Source organism: Somniosus microcephalus, chromosome 6, assembly GCF_052327205.1.
Source record: "Somniosus microcephalus isolate GS21.2 chromosome 6, FLI_Smic_1.0, whole genome shotgun sequence".
Classification (NCBI taxonomy): domain Eukaryota; kingdom Metazoa; phylum Chordata; class Chondrichthyes; order Squaliformes; family Somniosidae; genus Somniosus; species Somniosus microcephalus.
This window is the reverse complement of record NC_140992.1, coordinates 96,299,614-96,325,718: the sequence shown is the minus strand read 5'-3', so window position 1 is coordinate 96,325,718 and position 26,105 is coordinate 96,299,614. Positions and strand designations below refer to the sequence as shown.

The 26,105-nt window shown below is 47.8% G+C and overlaps 1 protein-coding gene across 11 annotated transcripts in view; it reads left to right on the top strand.

The window, feature by feature from the left end:
• Nucleotides 1–26,105, top strand: part of LOC147115929 (beta-galactoside alpha-2,6-sialyltransferase 1-like) — a 232,320-nt gene that overhangs the window by 122,555 nt on the left and 83,660 nt on the right. For 6 of the 11 annotated variants that reach the window (XR_015078716.1, XR_015078715.1, XM_085990576.1 and 3 more), the window contains 3 exons: nucleotides 11,600–11,762; nucleotides 14,464–14,661; nucleotides 23,405–23,541. Coding sequence is in view for 5 of the 11 variants with exons in the window: in XM_085990576.1 (XP_085846702.1) it covers nucleotides 11,600–11,762; nucleotides 14,464–14,661; nucleotides 23,405–23,541 (498 nt within the window). In the remaining 6 variants the exon portion in view is untranslated. The remainder of the gene's footprint in view (nucleotides 1–11,599; nucleotides 11,763–14,463; nucleotides 14,662–23,404; nucleotides 23,542–26,105) is intronic. The other 5 variants (XM_085990573.1, XM_085990575.1, XM_085990570.1 and 2 more) reach the window with 2 other exon arrangements.

Sequence of the window (26,105 nt, the reverse complement as noted above, 5' to 3'; positions counted from 1 at the left end):
GACATGGCCCCGCCCTCACCGAGCTGGCTTGAAGAGCGCCGATTGCGGCTGAGAGACGGCCGGCGGGCCCGGTTGCCGGGGTAACCCTTCCCGCTCTCCAAGCCCCCCCCCCGCCCGAGCCGAGCGGGGAACAGAGAGAGACGCCGCATCTCAGCTGCTCCTGTTGCACGCGCATCCTTTACTAAGGTAGCGGCACTCGGCTGAGGCCCGCCCCTCCAGCCTTCACAAAGATGGCGGCGATCGGGGGCCGCTTGTTGACTGGGGCCGAGGAGGTGCCTAGCTCGGGCTGCGTGGGTGCGGAGGAGGGGCCGAGGGCTTCGAGGCCTACCTGGAAAAAACGGGGAAAGGTAGGAAAATTAATGAGATTAGATAAAAGATTTAGAAAGTAATTAACTTTTTTTTAAAAACAGTATGTGTTTTAAAAGCAACGTTTTTTTGAAAGGCGCAGAAAGCGGAAAAAGTTTGGAATCAAGATGGCGGCGACTCACCTCGGTTCAGAACGATAAGGCCCGCCCACACACGCACCGATTGGTCGACCGTCAGGTCACCAAAACGTAGGATTGGTCAATCGTCCCGTCACTCGACCCGTAGGAGGGCCCAGCCGCACGCGCCAGCAACCCGGCGTACGATTGGTCGACCTCGAGGTCACTCTATCGCTAATGAGCGGATAATGAGATGCTAATGAGCGGAATGTTGAACGTTTTTCGGATACCGCGGAGCGCGATTTTTGTCCGGCCACCGAAACGTAAATACGCTTACGACCGTTTAAGAACGGTAAGCTTTCTTTCAACGTAACGCACGCGTAGGTACGCCCTATAACTTTCGAGCGCATAGCCGGACAGACGCAACACGTGAGGACAGACAGATAGACAGACAGAAGTATCCATTTATATATATATAAGACATATATCAAGCAAAGCAGTGGACCGAGTACCGACCCCTGGGGAATACCACTGTGTACCTTCCTCCAGTCCGAAAAACAACCGTTCACCACTACTCTCTGTTTCCTGTCACTTAGCCAATTTCGTATTCTTGCTGCCACTGTCCCTTTTATTCCATGGGCTTCAGCTTTGCTGGCAAGCCTATTATGTGGTATTTTTTCAAATGCATTTTGAAAGTCCATATACACCATGCCTGTTGGCAGTTCTTGGGTATCTGAAAGCAGAAAGGCACAAGGGTCGGGTTGTGGTGAGGGGAGCAGCGGAAAGCAAGATATCCATGCAAACGCCATCAGCAGCTTATAAGTGAGAAGAAATTGCGGGATGAGGGGGCAGTGGGACTGTGAGAAGGAGTATTAGGTATGACCATACCATCATCATCAGCAACGGGTTCAACTTCCCTGCTGGCCACAAACTCCATCACTGCCCCTCCAATAATTCCAAGCACCGATTCCTCCAGTTGTGCTGCCTCACCATCTGCCGTTGCCCCCTCCTGTCATGTGCCACCTTTGCCTGCACGAGAAAGGGAAGTGTGTCAGTGAGTGTGGTGCAATGTGTTTGGGTGATGTGCCTGCCATAGTTGAATAGCTGTCAGTGTGTGCACAAGGTGTGAGATGTGGGTGAGTGTTGCAGCAGTGGTAAGGTTGTGAGGGTGAAGTGTAGCCATGATTGTGAGGTATGAGTGGTGATAGCTAGAGATGGTTGGTAGGTGAGTGATGGGGGTGTGGTGCATTGAGCAGTTTGTGATACTTGTGGTGCAGATGGTGGGATGTGGCATTTGCTGAAACCTTCACTCACCTTGACCAGCCGTGTGAGGTCATTATAGTTTTTTTGGCACTGGACCCAGGTCCTTGGGACCACACTGGTGGCCATGACGGAGTTAGCAATCTCCTCCCACAACCTTCTGTACATGCCTTGGACGGCCTCTTGCCACCCTGTGGGTACAGAACAGCCCACCTTAGTTGCATGGCCAGGACCAAGGCTTCCAGTGCAGCATCTGAGAACCTTCATGCTCGCTCGCTCCCTTGGTTGCTATGCCATGGCTTGCTTGACAATGAGGTGCTTCTTCAACAAAGCACCGCCCCTTAAAGTAGTGCAGAGAGCCTAGGCCAAACTTTATTGGCCAGTAGACTGCACTCGATATTGCACCCCCCCCCCCCCCTCCTTTCAGTGCTAAGCCAATCAGCAGCACATTTAGTGCTGAGTTCAGCGCCCCAATCAGTATAATGAGCAGGCAGCACAAATTTTGTGTGCCTGCACCACTTTGAATGGATGCAGGCAAATAGCGCTGGCCTGTGACACCGCCCATTTTCGGGCCATATCCAATTTCTAGGCCTTGAAGCTCAAAGGTTTAGTATTAGCTTCATTCCGCCACTTTTGAAGAGCAAGGAGGATCATTTGGAGGTACGTGATCGAACTGGCGTAATCCAAATCAGCAGTTCTCTATTTGCTGTCCTGGGCAAGCTACATTATTGTGACCCAGATATCATGGCAGGTGGAAAGTCTTGAGGTTGCAGGAAGTGAGGGCTCACCTACCTACATGGCTGACTCTCATACCTTCAAGTGGCCGGGTGCACCACTCAGTTGTTGAGGGCAATTACAGACAATAACTGTATGCTTGCCATCTTTGCCTGCAGCACGAAAACAAATGAATAAAAAGTTTTGGTGCTTGAGAGATTATCTCCTTAATTTCATCTAGACACTTGGGGCCCCAATATTTATGGGGAGGAGGGAACGGGGAAAACCCGGCAAGGCCCGGGGATGCAGAGGTCCCGCCGTAATTAATGGCAGGACCTCATTTGAAAATTCTTCTTTCTTCCATTTCCCGCCCGGCAGCCAGTCAAATTCACGAGCTGGCCGGCTGCCGGGCGGGAAAACCAGCGGCAGGAGGCCGCAGCCTCAGGGACCCTTTAGTGCGGCCCCTGGCGGTCGGGGTGGGGACTGGGGAGTTCTGCGACTGGGGCAGTCGTAAAAGAAAGGCCGCAATCGGCAGAGGGGAGGTCGAAGGTTTCCTTGAGTGGCTCTGGCGGGCGGGGGCAAATTACTCGCACGACACCAAAGCCGCCACCGTAAAAATGGGTTGAGGAGGCATTCCCTGTTTTAAAATGTTTAACCTTCTCCTGTTCGTCGTGTGGGGTGGTAAATATCGAGGTCATAGTGATAGTTGCACATAAAATCAACTTCTTTCTTCACTGAGAAAAATTGTCTCTGATAACCTGGGCCCAAACAGATGTAGATATTTAATCATTCCAGGAATTTACTGGGTACCTTGGTTGTCAGGGGAGAAGGCATTTTACCTATTGTATTGCATCAACTTTAGCAGGATGTACTGTTAGTCCATCTTAAGAGAGTCAGTAATCCAAATATTTCTCATTTGAGCTTTATTTTATCCTTGTTCAATTTGATACCTTTTTGTTGGCATCGTTTCAGTCGGGTTTGCGGTTCCTGTTCATCTGTACCCTAGACTAAAATATCAAGCACCATGCCAGTGGCTGCTTCCAGATTTTCACGTGACTCAAGGAGTCATCTATGTAATTCCTCGGGAGAGATTCTGAAAGACATGTGTAATCATCTCCATCTGCCAAATGGTACTGAAAAGGTAGTCAGCTGACTCGATTCTTTATCTAATACTCCATCCAAAATCTCAATTTGCAACAATGAATATTTTTGCTTTCACTAGTTTAGACAGAACAGAATCAATGATTTGAAGTGGGCATAGATGCACCTTCTCATTTCCTTGTGTTACCATCACCATTGAAAACACCCAGGACACTGACCTGTGCAAGAACTTTCTGATCAACAAGCTCATTAATGTCCTTTTTGACAAGTGCTTTTACATCTGGAGGCAGGTTCCCGGTTGTCAACAGTTTAGATGAATTATTGGGATCAATTTGAACATACCTAGTGCCTTCTAACTTCCCTGTTCCTTTGAACACTTGCCATTACATCTTTTCTTAGTTGTAATGAACCATCCATCATCATCATGCTCTCATGATTCATTGTCACAAGTTGCATACCTGGAATAGATTAACATTCTCTTCGCACAGTTTGAAATTCAGTACAGTACATCTGGTTGTTCTTAACATTTCTAACACTGATTATTCTTTTCACAAGACAAGGGGTCATTTGAACTTTTGGTGATCATATAAAACGGATCGGATCGGTCCTTTCTAGTGACTTTGATGGAATGGAAAATCAGGCAGGTGTATTATGGGCATCGATCTGGTATCGCTCATTTTACATCATCGCAGAAAGTTAAAATTACCCCAAGCAGTTTTATTGGGCACCCGATTTTAACTCCAGGTGGATCCCCCGCTCAGGCCCGAGTTAAAATTACATTCAGGTCGCAATGATGTCATTGGGCCGCAACATGCATATGTAAAGAAGGACCTTGTTGGCTCCGGGCGCGTGTCCTTGCTGCCTGCTCAGGAGAGCAGGTTAAAATTGCAGATGTTGCGATCATGGCGGCTTTCGGATAGGCAAGAGCCAGGGCGATTTTAACTGCGCACCTGCCAGGTTTCTGCTGAGCGAGTGGGTTAAAATTGCCCCCAGTTAGAATTCTGAAACTGCCAGCTACTTGGATTATCAAACAGTGTCACATAGTGAGATTTCTGATGTAAGGCCATGGGGAACCTTGCTTTAGTATGTGTTAAAAATGCCACAATTGAGCGAAACTTAGCTCTCATGGGGTTACATTCATGGAGCATCTAAATCAGCATGTTGGGCACAATGAAAGATGGTTTAACATTCTAGTGATTATTCACACTCATTGTTGCTGCAACAACTATCTACAGTATTTGAACTTAGCAGAGCTCATTGCCAAGTTCGCCTGGTGGACTTTGCTCTTGGGTGGGGAAAGAATGTAGGCTGTTTGACTGACTAAAAGATGACACTGGAGTCAGGCTGACAGGGAGAGAGAAAAAAGACAACGAGTCTGCAAGGAGAGGAGTGCCTGCCTGCCCTGGTTTGAATTCCAGAATGCAGAGGAGCTATTTTATTTAAGTCAAGTAAGACAACCACCAATGTGGGGAAGCATAAGAACATAAGAAATAGGAGCAGGAGTTGGCCAATCGGCCCCTCGAGCCTGCTCCGCCATTCAATAAGATCATGGCTGATCTGATCCTAACCGCCAATCTACTATCACAGAACCATCTCCTGAAGCTAACAGAATTAGACACACGAAATAGCAGCAGGATCAGGCTACACGGCCCCTGGGCCCACTCCGCTACCCACAGGGCCATGTCCGATCCGAACCTGGACTCGTGTCCAAATTCCTGCCCGCTCCCCGTAACCCTTAATTTCGTTTACTTCTAGGAAACACTCTATTTCTGTTTTTAAATTTATGTAATGATGTAGCTTCTACAGCTTTTTGGGGCAGCATATTCCATGGACCTACCACCCTCTGAGTGAAGTAGTTCCTCCTCATCTCAGTTTTGAAAGAGCAGCCCCTTATTCTAAGACTATGCCCCCTAGTTCTAGTTTCACCCATCATCGGGAACATCCTCCCTGCATCCACCGATCCAACCCCTTCACAATCTTATGTTTCAATAAGATCGCCCCTCATTCTTCTGAACTCCAATGAGTAGAGTCCCAATCTACTCGATTCAATTCAATTCAAATCGCTTTATTGGCATAACAAGGTACATCTTATGTTGCCAAAGCATCGAAAAACATTCATGGTTGAACACATAAATACAGATCTATCCATACAGTGTATAAACAGATATATCCCTGAGTGTATAAATATACATTCATATAATTTGTATATACTCTTCTTATATTTAATGGTTGTCCCTCTGTTTATGGCAAGCTGTAACATAGTGTGCCGCTACGGTTACACAATTTCTCTCTTCCCCTATGTCCATCCCCTCATCCCCGGGATTAACCGAGTGAACCTTCTTTGTACTGACTCGAGAGCAAGTATGTCCAAAACTGTATGCAGTATTCCAGGTGCGGTCTCACCAATACCTTGTACAACTGAAGCAATACCTCCCTATTTTTATATTCTATCCCCCTAGCAATGAAAGCCAACATTCCATTGGCCTTCTTAATCACTTGCTGCACCTGCATACTAACCTTTTGAGTTTCGTGCACCAGGACCCCCAGATCCCTTTATACTTCAGTACTTTCCAGTTTCTTGCCATTAAGATAATAACTTGCTCTACAATTTTTCCTGCCAAAGTGCATAACCTCACACTTTGCAGTATTGTATTCCATCTGCCAAATCTCTGCCCACTTACTTAGCCTGTCTATGTCCCCTTGCAGGTTTTTTATGTCCTCCTCACTCACTACTTTCCCTCCCATCTTAGTATCATCTGCAAACTTTGATATGTTACACTCGGTCCCCTCCTCCAAATCGTTAATATAGATTGTAAAGAGTTGGGGACCCAGCACTGACCCCTGCGGAACACCACTAGTTACTGATTGCCAGTCTGAGAATGAACCATTTATCCCAACTCTCTGCCTTCTGTTAGATAGCCAATCCTCTATCCATGCCAGAATATTACCCCCAATCCCGTGATTTGTTATCTTAAGCAATAATCTTTTGTGTGGCACCTTGGCAAATTCCTTTTGGAAGTCTAAATACACTACGTCCACTGGTTCCCCTTTATCCACCCTATATGTTACTTCCTCAAAGAACTCCAGCAAATTTGTCAAACATGACTTCCCCTTCATAAAACCATGCTGACTTTGTCCTATTAAATTATGATTATCCAAATGTCCTGTTACTGTCTTCTTAATAATGGACTCCAAAATTTTACCTACCACAGATGTTAGGCTAACCGGTCTATAGTTTCTAGCCTTCTGTCTGCTGCCCTTTTTAAATAAGGGTGTTACATTAGCAGTTTTCCAGTCTGCCAGGACCTTTGCTGAGTCCAGGGAGTTTTGGAAAATTATTACCAATGCATCCACAATCCCTACCGCCACTTCCCTCAAGACCCTAGGATGTAAGCCATCAGGTCCAGGTGATTTATCCGCCTTGAGTCCCATTATTTTACCAAGTACCACTTCCTTAGTGATTTTGATCATGTTTAGCTCCTCCTCTCTTTCCCCCCCCCCCCCCCCATAGCCCCCTGTTTGTCCAGTGTTGGGATATTCTTAGTGTCCTCTACTGTAAAGACTGATACAAAATATTCATTCAGTGTTTTTGCCATCTCCATATTTCCCACCATTAATTTCCCGGTCCCATCCTCTAAGGGACCAACATTAACTTTAGTCACCCTTTTTCTTTTTATATAACTATAAAAGCTCTTACTATCTCTTTTTATATTTTTTGCTAATTTACTTTCATAATCTATCTTCCCTTTCTTAATCTTTTTGTTATTTTTTGCTGTCTTTTAAAGTTTTCCCAATCCTCTATCCTCCTACTAGATTTGGCTACCTTATATGCCCTTGTTTTTAGTCGAATAATATCCTTAATTTCTTTACTTAGCCACGGATGGCTGTCTTCTTTTACACCCTTTTCTCAGTGGAATATATATTTTTTGGAAGTTGTAAAATAACTCCTTAAATGTACACCACTGATCATGTATCGTCTTACCCTTTAATCTATTTTCCCAATCCACTCTACTCAATTCCACTCTCATACCTTCATAGTCTCCTTTATTCAAGCTTAGCACGCTTGTTTGAGATCCAACCTTCTCACCCTCTAATTGAATATGGAATTCAACCATGTTATGATCACTCATTCCAAGGGGATCCTTTACTAGGACATTTTTAATTAATCCTGTCTCGTTACACAGGACCAGATCTAAGGTTGCTTGCCCCCTGGTCGGTTCAGTTACATACTGCTCAAGAAACCCATCCCTAATACACTCAATGAACTCATCCTCAAGGCAGTCCTGCCCAATTTGATTTGTCCAATTAATATGATAGTTAAAATCCCCCATAATTATAGCAGTTCCCTTATTACAAGCCTCAACTATTTCCTGATTGATACTCCGTCCAACAGAGTTGCAACTGTTCGGAGGCCTATAGACTACGCCCACTAGTGTTTTTTTCCCCTTATTATTCCTTACCTCCACCCAAACTGTTTCATTATCCTGATCTTTTGACCCAATATCATTTCTCTGTATTACAGTGATTCCTTCCTTTATTAACATAGCCACCCCACCTCCCCTTCCTTCCTGCCTGTCCTTCCTGATCGTTAAATAACCTGGTATGTTTAATTCCCAGGCATTGTCACCCTGCAGCCATGTTTCTGTAATGGCCACAAGATCATACCCATATGTAGTTATTTGTGCCATTAACTCGTCTATTTTGTTACGAATGCTACGTGCATTCAGATAGAGAACTTTCAAATATGTTTTGTGACACTTAGTTCCTGCTTTTACCCTTTTTTATTACTTTACCTTTTACTCCATACCTTCTGCCCCTTCCTGACACGCTCTGGTTTTTAATTTCCCCACTGCTGCCTAAGTCTATGACTTTCTCTGTTGTCATTTTTATTATTTGCTCTCTAGGAACCTCCCCCTCACTAGTTAGTTTAAAGCCCTCTCTACAGCCCTAATTATATGATCCGCCAGGACTCTAGCCCCAGCACTGGCCAAGTGAAGCCCATCCCAACGGAACAGCTCCCTCCTGCCCCAGTACTGGTGCCAGTGTCCCAGGAAGCAAAACCCATTTCTCCCACACCAGTCTTTGAGCCACGCATTTAACTCTCTAATTTTATTTGTCCTAGCCAAATTCGCTCGTGGCTCAGGTAATAATCCAGAGATTATTACCCTTGAGGTTCTGTTTTTTAATTTGACCCCTAGCTGCTCATACTCCTTTAACAGAACCGGCTTCCTAGTCCTATTTACGTCGTTTGTACCAACATGGACCACGACAACTGGATCCACCCCCTCCCACTGCAAGTTTCTTTCCAGCCCAGAGGAGATTTCCTTAACCCTGGCACCGGGTAGGCAACACAGCCTTCGGGACTCTCGCTCTCGGCTGCAGAGAACTCTATCTATCCCCCTAATAATACTATCCCCTACCACTACAACATTTCTATTTACTCCCCCCTCTTGAATGGCCCCCCGTTCCACGGTGCTGTGGCCAGGTTGCTCATCCTCCCTGCAGTCCCTGCTCCTGTCCCCACAGGGAGTAAGAACCTCGAACCTGTTGGACAAGAGCAAGGGCTGCGGCTCCTCCAGCTCTACCTCCTGGATCCCCGTACCTGCCTCACTCGTCACACCGTCCTGTCCCTGACCATGGGCTACACCTGAGTTACTTAACTTCATAGGTGTGACCACCTCCTGATACAGAGTCCAGGTACTTCTCCCCCTCCCTGATGTGTCGCAGTGTCTGAAGCTCAGACTCCAGCTCATCAACACGGAGCTGGAGTTCCTGTAGCAGCAGACACTTGTCACAGACGTAATCACCGTGAGCCTCAATGGGGTTCACCGGCTCCCACATCTCGCAACAGTAACACATCACCTGCTCCATTCTATGTAATTAATTAAATTTTTTATTGCTAGTTATGGACACCCTCTGCCCGATTTTAGATGCTAGTATCCCCTTTAATTAATTGGATTTAAATTAAATCAATCCCTCTAGTTACACCAGTTAAATGGTTTACCAACAGTCACTCTGCACCAGAAAGACCTTATTAACTGCAACCCACAGAGTTAAAGTTTGAAAAGAGCACCTAACACCCCACTTACCCTAACTCACAGCACTCTTTGATGACTCGCACTCAGTGCTTGCTCACACTAGGACTGGTCTTTTTATACTGTTTGTTTGTTCACAGCCAAATGAGTCACCCCTGCTGATTGGTTAGAAAACTGGTTTCCACTGCCTGCTGTGCCAATTTACTCCTACTGCAGTGTAACCTTGTTTTACTCTTAAACCAACAGAATCCCAAATATTTAACTTTTCCCCTTTACTTAAACTGCTTAAGCAATCTTATCAAGAATGATTTAAAGAGAAATAACAAATTAAGAACTCTCACACTTACCCAAACTCTCAGCACGCTTTGATGACTCGCACTCAGTGCTTGCTCGCACTAGGACTTGTCTTTTTATAATGTGTTTATTGTTTTGTATCATAGAAACATAGAAGATAGGAGCAGGAATAGGCCATTCAGCCCCTCCAGCCTGTTCCGCCATTTAATGAGATCATGGCTGAACATTCAAATTCAGTACCCTGTCCCTGCTTTCTCCCCATATCCCTTGATCCCTTTAACCTTAAGAAATATATCTAAGTCCTTCACAGAATCTACAGTGCAGATAGAGGCCATTTCGGCCCATTGAGCCTGCACCGACACATATCCCACCCTATCCCCGTAACCCCATGTATTTAATCCCCTAACACTAAGGGTCAATTTATCATAGCCAAATCAACCTAACCTGCACATCTTTGGAATGTGGGAGGAAACCGGAGCACCCGGAGGAAACCCACGCAGACACAGGGAGAATGTGCAAACTCCACACAGACAGTCGTCCGAGGCCAGATTTGAACCCGGGTCCCTGGCGCTGTGAGGCAACAGTGCTAACCACTAGAATTGGCCTCAACTGCCTTCTGTGGTAGAGAATTCCACAGGTTCACCACTCTCTGGGTGAAGAAATTCCTCATCTCAGTCCTAAATGGCTTACCCCTTATCCTTAGACTGTGACCCCTGGTTCTGGACTCCTCTGCCATCGGGAACATCCTGCATCTAGTCTGTCTACTCGTGTTAGAATTTTATGGCCTAGAAATTCAGTATAGCCACGTTTGGGGCGCTACGGCCGGGCGTTTGCAAAATTTTGCGCCCGGCGCAACTTAGCGCCACCTTTGCTGATATTCAGTTGCATCGCCCCAAGAGGTTGGAGCTGCGTTAAAGCAGGCGATGCACGAGTATCATAAGGCGCTAAGCCGGGGACCCGGGGCGCTACCACCGAGGGCGGGCGCAGCGCAGGTGCGGCAAGTTGCTGACTGAAGGCAGACAGTCCGGTGCCGGTCAGCACTTAAAGGGGGAGGGTGGAATTGTTTGGCTGCCATGCCCTGCTCACTGCAGCCCTGAGGGAAGGCCTGAACAGTGCTATTTCAACTGCTCCACGCCCAGGACAATGGAGAAGCCAAGGGAGAGAGCGCAGCGCTTCGGCGAGGGTGACCTGAGGGTGCTGGTTGGCGCAGTGGAGCGCAGGCGCTATGTTCTGTACCCTGAAGGTGGCAGGAGGCCGCTGCCCTCCGAATATCGTAAAGCCTGGAGGGAAGTGGCCAAGAGGGTCACCTCCAACAGCGTGGTTGCCAGGACTCCCCTCCAGTGCCGGAAAAAATTCAACGACCTCACTCAGGTTGTCAGGGTGAGCACCCTTTCCAGTATCCTCCTCATCCCTGCATGTGCACCTCAGTTGATGGCCAAAGGGACCTGAAAGCCCTAAAGCCCAGCCCTCATCCAGCAGCTATGGGACTGTCATGAAAAGCACTTGCACATTCAGGAGTTTATACACTGTCAGTGCTATTCCACCATGGGAGGCTGTGCAGGCAAGATGAGGGCTTCACACTGTCAGGGCTATTCCACCATGGGAGGCTGTGCAGGCAAGATGAGGGCTTCACACTGTCAGGGCTATTCCACCATGGGAGGCTGTGCAGGCAAGATGAGGGCTTCACACTGTCAGGGCTATTCCACCATGGGATGCTGTGCAGGCAAGATGAGGGCTTCACACTGTACTTAGAGGCCGTCCTTTCTCTTGCAGGGCAAGCTGGCTCATAACCGGAGACAGCAGCGACAGACCGGGGGAGGCCGTCCTGATCTGAAACAGCTCAGCGACCTAGAGGAGCGAGTGGAGCGGATCATGGGAGGCCGGCTGATTGGCCCCATCACCACTGGAGATGCCGACCTTGTTCTGGGTACCAATGGTAAGGTCATCACCTTTTTGACCTCCCTCTTTCCACTTGCGCCTCACACCAGCATCCTTTGTCACCATCAAACCAATGCAGTGCAAAGCAGCACTCATGCCTCCCTCGCTGCTGCCCTGTCCTCACTCTAAAGCAACTCTTGTGCCTCCCTGCTTTCAGATGGTGACTCGCCAGGTGAGGAGGTGGCCCCTCAAGCAGGCACTGTCTCCGAGTCAGAGATAGAGGAGGAGGAAGAGGAAGCCGGCCCATCAGGGACACCCTCAGCCGAGGCAGCCCATGGCCATGATGGGGACACGTCTTCCCTGGAGGGGAGCAGGGGGGAAGGGTCGGAGGAGAGTGAAGCTCCGGGGACCAGCGGGCTGCAGCAACGCGGGAGGGGTGGGGAAGCTCGGCGGCCTTCTCCCTGGAGGGAGAGTGTGGCCTCCAGTACTGCTATGGTGAGCGCAGAGGAGGTGCGGCTCCTTGTGGAAATGGGCGCCCAGGCTGAGCGCAGGCACACTGATCTCATGGCTGCAGTGGCAAGGATGCCTGACTCCATAGAGTCACTGGCAAGGAGTGTGCAGGAATTCGGGGAAGCACAGGCCAGGAGTCTGCAAGAATTCAGTGCAGCACAGGCAAGGAGTCTGCAGGACTTCGCGGCAGCACAGGCGGCCTCCAGCCAAGTGCTCAGTCGTGCCGTGCATTCACTGGCTGGTGTCATCCAGACACAGACCAGGGCCACATGGGCACTAACTGCTGCCACCCTCGCTGGATCGGCCAGGCATCGCCGCGCCGCAGCAGCCCAGCAATCTGTGCTTCAGCAGATTGCTGCGCATGCTGCAGTGCTGGCCCGTGCGAGTGCCAGTGAATCAGCCGACCAGGGAGTGCCTGTGCTCTGTCAGGTTGGCAGCATTCCTGCAGCCAACACTGTCACTCCTCCACTGCAGCTGTCACCACCCGTCGGACAGACTGCTGCCGCCCAAGCAGAGTTGGAGCAGTCAGCAGCTGGCCCCTCCAGGCCCAGAGCTGGTCCAGGCTGACCCCCAAGGGCATCTGCCGTCTCACCATCTGACCCTCAGCAGCCTTCCCCCAGCCTTGCTGCAGCCACTGGGGTCCCATTGAGGAGGAGCTGCAGGGCGGGTAGGGGCCAGTCACGGAAGCGAGACGGATCACCCTCACAGGGGGAAAAAGTAGAAGGTGTGGCCAAAGGTGTTGTTTTTATATAAAGGCTGAGACTGTTGTGTTATTTTGGGGGGGGTTTCTCTGAATTCGTTTGTCATGCGGGAAGGGCACAGAGTTATCAGAGTAAAAAATTTTCTTTAATCACACTGTCCATGTTTGCTTTTGGAAGTATTTGTTGCCTTGATCGGCTGAGGGCTTGCGGAGCAGCTACATTCATCTTCTTTCATTGGCACAAGCCATTCCCTGAGAAGGGGCCTAGAACTGATTTGCAATAACCCGCAAAGCCACATGCGTGCAGTCAATGGCGCCCTACACCATGGGGAAGGCCGCTAATGCTGCAAATCCCATTGCATGCTCTTGCTGCTTGTCCACGGTCATGGGGAAGGAGATGAACTGACGTCTCCTTCTGAAAAGGGCATTCGTCACTTGGTGGATGCAGCAATGTACCGCAAACTGGGAGATGTTGGAAATGTCCCCAGTAGCGGATTGGAAGGAGCCGGTGGCATAGAAGTTGAGAGCCACCGTCACCTTCACTGCCACCGACAGAGACGTCCTGCTCCTCAGCTGTGGCTGCAGATCTCTCTGAAGCATGTGGCAGATCTCTGTGACCACCTCCCTTCTGAATCGCAGCCTCCGAACACACTGCTCCTCAGACATGTTCAGATATGAGAACTGCTGGCGGTGTACCCTGGGTGTGTAAGGCCTCCTGTGCCGACGCCTGTTGGCCCTTCTCCGTCTGGCCATGACTGGCACACTCTCACGGCGTCTCTGAGCCCTTTGAATGCAATGCAGTAAGCCAACGTTTGCACCCATTGCAGCCCCCATTATATGTCTCGAGTCAATGCTATGGCACTGACAGCTAAATGCAAGTGCAAAGCTCTGGCCTGAAGCCACAAGTACCTGAGCGAGCGTTGAGTCAAACCAGAAATCTCTCTCCCTTTGTCTCTCTCCAAATATCCGTCTCTCACAAAGAAGGAGTGGAGCGAAATGGCTGACATTTATACTGCAGGAGGAGTCCCCTTTAATTTGCGCCCCCCCGTAGCGACTGGGAAACGTTCCCCTTTACCAGTCGCTGGGGGTGCCAGACGCACAATAGGCCGGCGCCACTGAATTTCCGGTTCGGGGCGCACAAAGGGCGTTGTACCATGAAATGACGTCAGGAGCTGAGCGCGCGCAAAGGTTTTGCGCCGGCGCTAAGTCTTAACTGAATTTCGTGAGAGGCGCAGATTGTGCCACGCCCGGGCGCTAGCCGCTTCGCGCCCCACTTTTCGCCCTCTTAAGGCGCTAGCGGCTGGCGCTAACAACTGAATTTCTAGGCCTATAAGTGTAGTGTATGTAACGTTCCACCTTTAAGAGAACTATTTTAAGGGTTGCACTACTTTATCTTGGCTACTGTATACTGTAATACCGGTGGTGACCACACCGGTATATAAGTGCTATGTAAGGATTTATTGGGCAGATTCGCCCTGACCTTCGAATAGTAAAGTCCTGTTAAAGTTACTCTTGTAGTCTGTGTATTAATTCACCATATAACCCACAGACTTTGCAGTGGCGACGAGTTCGATCTTACCCTGCGGCAGCAATACATCCGAAGCAGTTAACGAGCGTCGAGAGGAGGCACCCGCCCTCGTCATTCTGCTGAGAGAAGACTCGAGTCTGCAGAGCAAGGAAGAAGGAAGAATTCAGACACGAAGCCTTCCATCAGCAACAGGCAGTGATTGTCCCTTCTGCCACGGTGGTGAGTGAGCCGATCAGCCACGAGAAGCAAGTCGGCCACGTTGACTGTGAGTAGGGGGAAAATTAAAAAAAAAGAACGGAGGAAGGGCGGTGAACTCGACCACGGTCGGGGGGGAAAGGAGCCGGACAGAAGTCGGGCCCAGAGGCGCTGAGACTGGGGCAGTGTGGGGCACGGAAGCCGCGGTGCAAGCGGGAACGCAGCCGGTGTGAGAGACCGGGCTACCAGCGGGAACGCAGCCGGTGTGAGAGACCGGGCTACAAGCGGGCTGGGAGACGCAACAGCGTCGTGAGAAAGCTCGACCGCGACCGGCGAAAGGCCGGGCAGCTACCGAGGCCGCGAGGCGCTGCGACCGGGATCGTAAGGCGCGGGAAGAAATAAAAATAAGAAACCGCGGAGAACTCAGCCACAGCCGGGGGAGGAAGAGGAAAGGACCGGACTGCGAGAGGGCTGGGAGGCGCGATTGGAAGCCGCTGAGGGAGAGACAGAGCCCGAGCGAGCGGGAGAGACAGAGCCGAGCGAGGGAGACCGAGGAGATTCAGCCAGCGGCTGGAACTGTTCGCTGTCAACGGGTTGTCCCCAGCGCCGGTTGCCCTGCCGAGAAAAGGGAACAAAGAATGCACTGAAGCCGGCGCGCAGGCTGCGAACCCCGGAAGCCGGCGCGCAGGCTGCGAACCCCGAAAGCCAGCGGTCGTCGCCCGAGGGAAAAGCTTACCCCTCCCGCCAGTAGGCGGAGAAGAAGACAAGCGCGGGAAACCACCATTTTTGGAAAAAAAAAGTTAAAGAAAAATTTCGTTGTTGTTTCTCAGGAAGATTGTGAAGATGCCTAAGCGTGGCAACATCAACGAATTCGATTCTGATGTGGAAGATTGGACCACGTATGTAGAACGCATCGAGATATATTGTAAGGTCAATAAGATAGCAAATTATGATAAAGCTCTAACCTTACTAAACTCAATGGGTGCGAAGACATACGGGTTATTGAAGCATCTTCTATCACCAGCTAAACCGGCGGATCAGTCTTTCGCTAATATTGTTGCTGTCCTGAAGGATCATGTGAACCCCACACCGCTGATGTTAGCGGAACGAACTAAATTTTACGGGAGAACGCAACTAAAGGAGGAAAGCAACGCGGAGTACCTGGTTGAACTGCGTAGGCTAGCAAAAGACTGTCAGTTTGGGGTAAATCTGACAGAGGCACTGAGAGACAAGTTCGTGTGCGGGATGTCGAAGGAAGGAACACAAAAGCGACTGCTCGAAGAGAACGATCTTACACTTGATAAGGCTGTCCTTATTGCAGCATCGCACGAAGCCGCAGCGAGAGGCACGGCGGAAATGCAGCTGAAGACAGCGGTACTCAGTGTGGATCAAATGACTTCGGGTACAACGAAATGTTACCATTGTGGGAAGACAACACACGACCAGAACCAATGCTGGTTTAAAAACCAGGGCCTAGAAATTCACTAGCCTTAGCGCCGCTTTTGAGGCGCTAGAGGGACTAGCGCCAGAGTTATGGCCATTTGAAAAATTGAGTGGGGCCCTAAAGCGGCGTTGCACCGGTAGCGCTGCGCCGGCACCGATGACGTCATCGGTGTGCGCAGCGTCCCGGTTGCCGTGGTAACCCGCCCGAACTCCAAAATTGAGTTGCGGCCGCCTCGCCCGTGGCAGCCGCAAGCAACGTTCTGTAAAAGGTGCCTTGCTGAAGTTAGCGCCGGCGCATTAAGGTCGCGCGGCGGCCGGCTTCTTCCCCGGCGGCCGCCTGCCCGCACCTCCCTCCCCGGACTCCTCCAAGACCCCCCCGCGGCACAGATGCATGTGGGCCGCGAGCCCGGCACTTCTCCGAGGTGCCGGGCTCATTTTTATTCAGCCGTCAACGGCCAGCGGTCGGGTGCAGGCAGCTCCTCCTTAACGGAAGGAGGAGGCCTGCACTTCCCCAGCCTGCCGCACCGCATCGGGCGCCGCAGCGCCGGAACAGCGCCGCAATGGGGCAGGTAGCGCCCATTGGGAGGCGCTGAAACCCTCCAGTAGCGCCGGCAGCCGTTTGGGCGCGGCGCTACTGAATTTTTGGCGCGCGCAGGGGGACTTAGCGCCGGCACTAACTTCCGGCGCTAAAGCCCTGGCTGCGCCAAAACCCAATTTCTAGGCCCAGGAATGTAGAAAATGTGGCAAACTTGGTCACATAGCTAAAGTATGCCGGTCAGGAAAGAAGACCAGCAACAATAAGTCACCGCAGAAGAAGTACAGAAGGTGACTGTGAAGAGTCCAGATGAACTGAATTCGGATTCAGACCCCAACAGCAAGGAACTGGGTAGTCTGAGGATTCACAATGTGAGCAAAGAAGCTGACCGACAAACTATCTGGGTCACACTGCAGATTGCAAAAGTCCAAGTGAAGATGGAAGTGGACACCGGATCGGCGTTGACGGTCATGAATAAACAAGATTACAAAAAGTTATTCAAACATATTCCCCTACGGGATACGGAGATAGTATTGCAAACATACACTGGGCATAAAGTATACCCCATCGGAAAGATAAAAGTCAAGGTGAGACACAAGGGCAAAGATCACCAAGGAATGGACTTATATGTGCTACCCGAGGGAGGTCCACCACTTCTGGGACGGGAGTGGATCAGGAAAATAAAGATAGACTGGCACTCACTAAACACAATGACGGTAGATTTCGGAAAGAAAGATGTCAAACCTGAACGGTTGTCCAGAATATTGGACGAGGCTAAAGAGGTATTCCAGCAGGGACTGGGAACACTGAGAGGAATTAAGGCAAAAAATCAAGATTGCAGAACATGCAAGCCCAAAATTTTTCAAAGCCAGATCGGTACCTTACGCGATACGACCTGCTGTGGAGGCAGAACTGGAAGAGCTTGAACGTGCAGGGGTACTGTCGAAGGTGGACTGGAGTGAGTGGGCCACGCCCATTGTTCCCGTCATGAAGTCTTCATCAAGTAGCAAGCCAGGGGGACCGGGGAAGGTCCGCATCTGCGGAGACTTCAAGATCACAGTTAATCCGGTGCTTCACACGGTACAATACCCGCTTCCGCGGATTGAGGATATCTTTGCTTCATTGTCTGGCGGGAAACACTTCACCAAGATAGACCTGGCACAAGCATATTTACAGATGGAGGTCGAGGAAGAGTCACGCCAGTATCTCACAATCAACACGCACAGAGGCTTGTATCGATATAATAGACTGGTTTTTGGAGTAGCTTCGGCTCCAGCAATTTGGCAGAGGGCCATGGAACAGGTCTTACAGGGTATTCCAAGCACTGTGTTACTTGGACGATATCCTGATTGCGGGAGGAGACGAGGAGGAACACCTCACAAATTTGAAACTGGTGCTCACCAGGTTGAAGGAATATGGCCTTCGAGTTAATCGCCAGAAATGTGAGTTCTTCCAGAAACGGATCTCGTACTGCGGTCATGTCATTGACCAAGAGGGGCTGCACAAGCCACCTGACAAGATCGAAGCGGTCGTGAAGGCCCCCGCTCCGGAAAATGTATCACAGTTGAGGTCGTTTCTGGGGTTGATTAATTATTACCATAAGTTTCTGCCAAATCTATCCACGGTGCTGCATCCGCTGAATGCTCTGTTGCGGAAAGAAGTACCATGGAAGTGGAGCGAGGACTGTAAGAAGGCCTTTCGCAGAAGCAAGGCGTTGATTACCTCTGAGGAAGTGTTGGCTCACTTCAACCCAACGCTACCTCTTCGTCTAGCTTGTGATGCTTCCCCTTATGGTATTGGAGCTGTACTCTCACACAAGTTACCAAATGGCTCGGAAAGGCCAGTCGCATTTGCATCCCGATCATTGACCTCCGCTGAGCGAAATTATGCTCAGATAGATAGGGAGGCTCTCAGCCTTGTGTGGGGAGTAAAGAAATTCAATCATTACCTGCAGGGCAAGAAGTTTACATTGCTGACAGACCACCAGCCGTTGGTGTCCATATTCAACCCTAACAAGGCCGTTTCCACTATGACAGCACAAAGGCTACAGAGGTGGTCCGTTCTACTAGAGGCACACCAATATGACATCGAATACAAAAGGTCCAAACAGCATGGAAATGCTGATGGGTTATCGCGCCTACCGTTGCCAGTGGAAGAAGAGGCGACTACAGTGGACCCAGTGGAGATGTTCCACTCAACTATAATGGAATGTCTACCAGTAACAAATTCCATGATCGAAAAGGAAACAAGAAATGACCCGACTCTCTCACGAGTCTACGATTTAACGGTGGAGGGATGGCCAGTACATGGCGAACCAATGCTGCCAGCATTTTCGCACAGAAGAGAACAGCTGTCAGTGTGCCGAGGAACCTTGATGTGTAGATCTAGTGGTGATTCCACCCAAACTCCAGCAGAAAGTACTAAAGGAGCTTCACGAGGGGCATCTGGGTGGAGTGAAAATGAAGAACCTAGCCAGAGCGTTTGTGTGGTGGCCAGGTATTGATGGAGACATCGAAGAAATAACCAAGAGCTGTCTAGGATGCCAGAAGGTCCAAAACGCGCCACCACAAGCTCCTCTGCATCCATGGGAGTGGCCCTCATCTCCATGGCAAAGGGTACATATCGACTTTGCTGGTCCATTTATGGACTCAATGTTCTTAATCGCGGTGGATGCACACTCCAAGTAGCCGGAGGTAATAAAAATGTCCTCCACCACCACGGAAAAAACCATCACAGTATTAAGGACCATATTTGCCAGGAATGGGCTGCCGGAACAGATCTGTTCTGATAATGGACTGCAATTTGTGTCCGAAGAATTCAGGAAGTTCTTAAAAAGCAATGGGGTCAAGCACTATACGTCCGCCCCATACCATCCCGCCACCAATGGATTAGCTGAAAGGTTTGTCCAGACCTTCAAGAAGGCCATAAAGGCCATGGGTAATGAAGACATAAATCTACAACATAAGGTAGATAACTTCTTGTTGGCGTACAGGAATGCAACACATGCGGTCACAAACCAAACTCCCGCCATGATGTTTTTCAATAGAAGAATAAGATGCCGGCTGGATTTGATTAAGCCAAACGTCAGAAGGGACGTAGAGAACCGGCAATTTCAAGGCATGAATGAAAGGCCAACTAGATCCTTTCAGATAGGTCAACAAGTTTTGGCCCGGGACTACCGTACCGAGAAATGGCAGCCGGGAACTATTGGAAAAAGGCTAGGACCGTTGATGTATACCGTGGACATTGGTGAAAGCATAATAAGGCGCCATGTTGACCAGATCATAGAATCATCCACAAAGGCCCAACCTACTCCACAACTCTATATGTCTAATGTTGAAGCAGAGATACCCAGAGCATCTACCTCCGATCCGGTAATACTGGAATCCGATGAACCTGAAACGGTCCTTCAAGCCGAATCGACCTTGCCAGAAGAACCTACTACACCACCGAAAACGACTACACCACCGAGGCGTTATCCAGACAGAGTCCGGAAGCCTCCAGAGAGACTGAATCTGTGAACTGTTTCACATAAAGTTGTATATATGTTAAGATGTTATATTAATGGGAATATGTATATATTGTTAACCTAAAAAGGGAGGATTGTAGTGTATGTAACGTTCCACCTTTAAGAGAACTATTTTAAGGGTTGCACTACTTTATCTTGGCTACTGTATACTGTAATACCGGTGGTGACCACACCGGTATATAAGTGCTGTGTAAGGATTTATTGGGCAGATTCGCCCTGACCTTCGAATAGTAAAGTCCTGTTAAAGTTACTCTTGTAGTCTGTGTATTAATTCACCATATAACCCACAGACTTTACAATAAGTTTCAATGAGTTATGCAAAGATAAACTGTATTGAACTAGGTGAATCTGATCATTGCTGCTGCTTTGCATATTTATCTTACTGTGAAATAAAACCGCTGAATGATTGTATTCAGCATCGCCTCATCTAGTGTTCATTGGTTTGGCTTAAATGGGGTTGAAGAAGTACAGGTGAGAAAGACCTGAATGATTTGACAGAAGCACTTGGGCATATAGCTAGTGTGGGTTGTCTCATGGCTGGTGTGGGTGCTGCTCCTGGTGCTATCCTGGTGCTATCTCATCTCTCAGCATTCATTCGTTGCCACTTCAATAAAACCCAGCTAGAAGGCAGCGCTGAAACCAATTTCCATAACGTTCAATGGAATGGCAGTACAAAGAAATGAGCATTACATCTTTAGTAACAACTGAGAATGTAACTGACTTTTAATGCCTATATTAAATTGTTGAGGTTAGCGCTGAAAGGGACAGGAAGGCAGGTAACCGATGGGCAGTCTCATTATGCCCTCATATGGCTTCCATATGTACGTATAATTCTGTGTAAGTGAAGACTGCCAGCAGACAGGCTAGAAATTTTATGTGCTGCAGTAAATAAGCAGGGAGCCAACAGTAAATTTACTGTTTTCCAGCCCACATTTCTCCATTTCCTGCCAGTGAAAATGCTTTCACTGATTGAACTCTTTTACTCTAATAAAATTTTAGCTTACCGTATTTAGCAACACACGAAGAAAACTAAGGGGATAAATTTTCAACTTGCCACCCAGACGTGAAACTGGTGTTGCGGATTGTCCGCCCTCTATAGAAACTGCCTGATTTTCATGTCCATTGCAACCTTGGGTACGGTGGTGTAGTGATTATGTTACTGGAGTAGTAATCCAGTAGGACTGAACCAATAATCCAGACAATGCAAGTTCAAATCCCACTGTGGCAGTTTTGAGAATTTGAATTCAGTTTAAAAATTCTAGAACTAAAGAGCTGGTATCAATAAAAGTGACCATGAAGCTGTTGGATTGTCGTAAAAACCCAACTGGTTCACTAATGACTTTCAGGGCAGTAAATCTGCTGTCCTTGCCCGGTCTGACCAATATGCAAATCCAGTTCCACACCAACATGGTTGTCTCTTATCTGCCCTCTGCCCAGCAAGCTGCTCAGTTGTATCAGGGATGGGCAATAAATGCCAGCCTCGTCAGTGGTGCCCACAGCCTGAGAATTGATTTTTTTTAAATCAATAGAAATGAAAATTGGCTGGTTTCTATAACGGGCAGCCGATCACAATGCCAGTTTTACGCCCGGACGACAAGTTACCTCTATATCAAAACCTTTAGAATTGCAACAAGATCTCTTTAATGTCAGTTATCATATTTAACTCAGCCAGGCACCACCACAACGTGCACTAATACAATAGCAAAATACTGCGGATGCTGGATATCTGAAATAACAACAGAAAATGCTGGAAACACTCAGCAGGCCAGGCAGCATCCGTGGAGAGAGAAACCGAGTTAACGTTTCGGGTATGTGACCCTTTGTCAGAACTGGAAAAAGTCCCAAACTTTTTCCAGTTTTGACGAAGGGTCACAGACCCGAAACGTTAACTCTCTTTCTCTCTCCATGGATGCTGTCTGGCCTGCTGAATGTTTCCAGCATTTTCTGTTGTTATACCACCACAACATGGTTGGTGTAAGAAGTAAATCCTGTGAATGGCTAGCGAATTTTAGTTAGCTGAAGGAAAACATTGTGAATCATACCGAGCTGTGTTATTACGCACATGTCACCAAATAGCATGCTTTTTAAAAAAGAAATTTGTGGGGTGTACGTTTAGAATTTCTTGAAATTATTAGAATTGGATTTTATATAAATCATTTTTAAAAAATCCTGAACCTACAAGGTGCACCATATGTTTCCTTCAGTTAAACTGTTTCTTCTAGTTGCATGAACCCCACCATCTGTTTGTGTTGTGCTTCCCAGTGGTGATGACAAAATACATGGCAATACTTGTTAACCATAACAATGATGGTAATAGAAAGATTACCACTGATAACAAAAGATGAAATTCAAAGAGTGAAGCTCAGCAATAAAAGGATTGTGTGTACTATAGAAAAATACATGGGAATCAGATTGTCTTATGGTCTGCATTAGGTGTCCTGATGACTACCTAAATTTAGCTTTACCTTCATAGGTTAGGATTTTTCGAATTCTCTTGATAAGGCTCAGCACTGCCAAACCACTGCTAATTCCCTAAGTGCATACATTTTCCATTGAGCGAGATAACTAAAGTACCAGAGTGCATTTCAAAACTACTTACTGAGTATGATATATATACTCGGCGAGTGACTCACCACCTGACTCCCCAAAGCCTTTCCACCATCTGCAAGGCACAGGTCAGGGGTGTGATGGAATACTCTGCTTCCCTGGATGAGTGCAGCTCCAACAACACTCAAGAGGCTCGACACCATCCAGGACAAAGCAGCCTGCTTGATTGGCACCCCATCCACCACCTTAAACATTCACTCCATCCACCACCGGCGCACCATGGCTGCAGTGTGTACCATCTACAAGATGCACTGCTGAAACTTGCCAAAGCTTCTTCGACAGCACCTCCCAAACCAGTGACCTGTACCACCTAGAAGGACAAGGACAGCAGGTGCATGGGAACACCACCACCTCCAAGTTCCCCTCCAAGTCACACACCATCCCGATTTAGAAATATATCACTGTTCATCGTCGCTGGGTCAAAATTCTGGAACTCCCTCCCTAACAGCACTGTGGGAGTACCTTCACCACACAGACTGCAGCGGTTCAAGAAGGTGGCTCACCTCCACCTTCTCGAGGGCAATTAGGGATGGGCAATAAATGCTGGCCTTGCCAGTGACGCCCACATCCCATGAATGAATAAAAATATATATATATATATATGATCATACCTATTGCTGTTTTTAAGAGTTGAGTTTTATTTATTCTTTCAGGTTTTGGCTTTGGAGTCCCTAAACTTCAGGTGGTGTTGAAGCTGAAACCTAATCTCACCATTGCAGACATCTGTTTGGCACCGCAGTTCAGCAAGTCCAGGCATGTTCCAGAGATGCCAAGTGATCTCAGTTTGTGTGTAAGTCCTTTTTCGTTGTCTTAAATGCCTCTAACCTTCCTTATTGCAATAACGGTTCAGTGAGTTTATCCAGTGAATAATAAAACCTTAGAGAACAGGAAGACTGGAATTTGATTCTTGGTCTATGCTGAGTTACCATGTCTCAGGTGATCTGCAGCATGGTTCTTGCAAATGACCTCTGCACCCTAGGTTAGGCAGGGGTGGGGTGTTGTGTGGGGGAATACCATCCATGGCTCATGCTTCTAATTACTATCCAACAATCCCTACTGGCACTGCATGTGTGTGGACATCAGAGGAGGAGAGGGTCAGGTTAGGACAGGATTTGGTTTGCCTTTGATGTTCCCATGATGTGTAGAGATCAGGAATGGGCAGAATTCAGCTTTGCTGTAAACTGGTGGAAGAAATTGCCAAAGAATAAAAAAGGCTCTGTGAATACAATGCAGTGGAGATACAGATAAACTATGCCATGCAAATCCAGAGAGGAATAAAAAAAAATAGATTTTTAAATTTGATTCATAAAATAAAATGTATATGATTTGGTGGGATAGATGTAGGGAGGAGGTTGCTTAATTGTTTTTATGGGGACGTTGACTTTTAACTTTATTGTGGCAATTGGTTTTTTTTCCTGCTCATCACTGCAAGGAATGTTTGTTATGACTGGAACATGTTCCTCTTTCACACACCCAAGGGTAGAATCAAGAACTCCCAGGACAAAAAAAGTTCAGCAAGCAGAAGTGTAGCGTTCATGCTTTCAGTGTGATGAGTGTTGATAGTGATTCTAAGAAAATTAAAGAGAAATTCTTCTAATATGTTAGTAAAATATGTATTTCTTTGATTGACTGGCATTAACTAAGTGAGATTAATCCTCCATTATGAAACAGAGCTGTTAGGACCACCACCTCCCACCCATTCCACACATGAGGGTATGACGTGATGCTCACTCAAAGAGAAAGAAAGCATCCACAGTTAGTTCTTTCACAGAAAAAGTAAGGCCAGAATTCTGAATGAGGCACGAAAAGTAAGGGGGAAACCTGTCCATAAATCAGATGAAAACAAGAAATCAAACCATGGAGCTTACAATAAAACTGCTTACCTCAGCAGTAGCAGCAAGCCTGATCCAGCAAACCTGGCAGATTGGCTGACCATCGGTGAAAGGCAATGGTAAATGCAAACTAGTGCACCATCTACTATTGGGAATGTATTTTATGTAACAAAACAAAGTTGGAGATGCACAATTTAACCAGCAGCTGAAAGAAAAAAAAAAAAACTTTTTGCTGGGCGCTTTCACCAGAACTGTATTTGATTTATGATTTCTGGTATGTGTGTGAACTTTTCAAACAAGAATGCATGTAAACAGCATTCATTTAAGCATGCATTGTTTGTTGGTAAGGAGAAAATATCAAATTTTGCTTGTAAATCACAACATAAATATTCCTCGCTGTGATGAGGGGAATAAAAACAATTGCCACAGTAAAGCTAAAAGTCAACTTCCCCCATTAAAACAATTGAACAACCTCCTCCCTACATCTATCCCACTAAATCATAGAATGGTTACAGCACAGAAGGAGGCCATTCATCCCATTGAGCCTGTGCCAGCTCTCTGAAAGAGCACTTCAGCTAGTCCCACTCCCTTGCCCTTTCCCCGTAGCCCTGCAATTTTTTTTCCTTCAGGTACTTGTCCAACTCCCTTGCAAAATACCTGTGAAATATCACCGTTCACATTCTGTATTCTGAATATTTGAGCGAGTTACTTTAAGGAGATGATGGATTTGTATTTATAAAGTGGCAATAAAACTAGGGATAAGCAGGAATGTAGCACTTTGATCAAGAATTCAGATGAATTTGGAAAATCAGTAATCCATTATGGATTGTAATAATACTGTAAAAATTTGACAAGCCGTAATTAGTTTTAAACTATGAATCAGTGTTGTTTGAAATAGTTACTTCTTTTATATTGCATCAGTTAGGCTACACCTTTGACATTATAGATTTCCTATAAGGCTGTCTTTGATAGCGTGTTTCACAATAAGCACTGTGTAACACACTGGGGTAGATTTTTGACTGCCTTTGCCTGGCGTTAATGTGGCAGTAACGTCCTCAAAATGGGGTCAGTAGCCTTACCGCCCTGTTAACAGCGGTGATGTGGCCGGCTTCATTAAGAAGGGACCTACCACCTTGTTGGTGGCTGCACCGACCTGATTTTGAAGCCTCACTCTGGCGAGATGCACCAGGACAGCTGTTTGGTGCCCTGCAGCTTGCCTGCCTGATTTAAATGAGACTGGGGCCCCAAAATTGTAGGGGCCTTTTCATTACCAGAATGGTCAGCCGACTAGTGCACGCCACTGGTCAGTTGCCCAAAGTCAAAATAGACCCCGCTGAGCCCTATACCACACCCATTCTCACTGGTCCCTCAACACTCACATTTAAAATTTTCATTCTTGTGCTTATATCCCTTCATGGCATCGCCCTTCCTTTCTCTGTGACCTCCTCCAGTCCTACAACACCTCTCAGAATTCTTCATTTCTGTAACTCCGGCCTGGTGTGCATTCCCCCTTTTTCTTCAC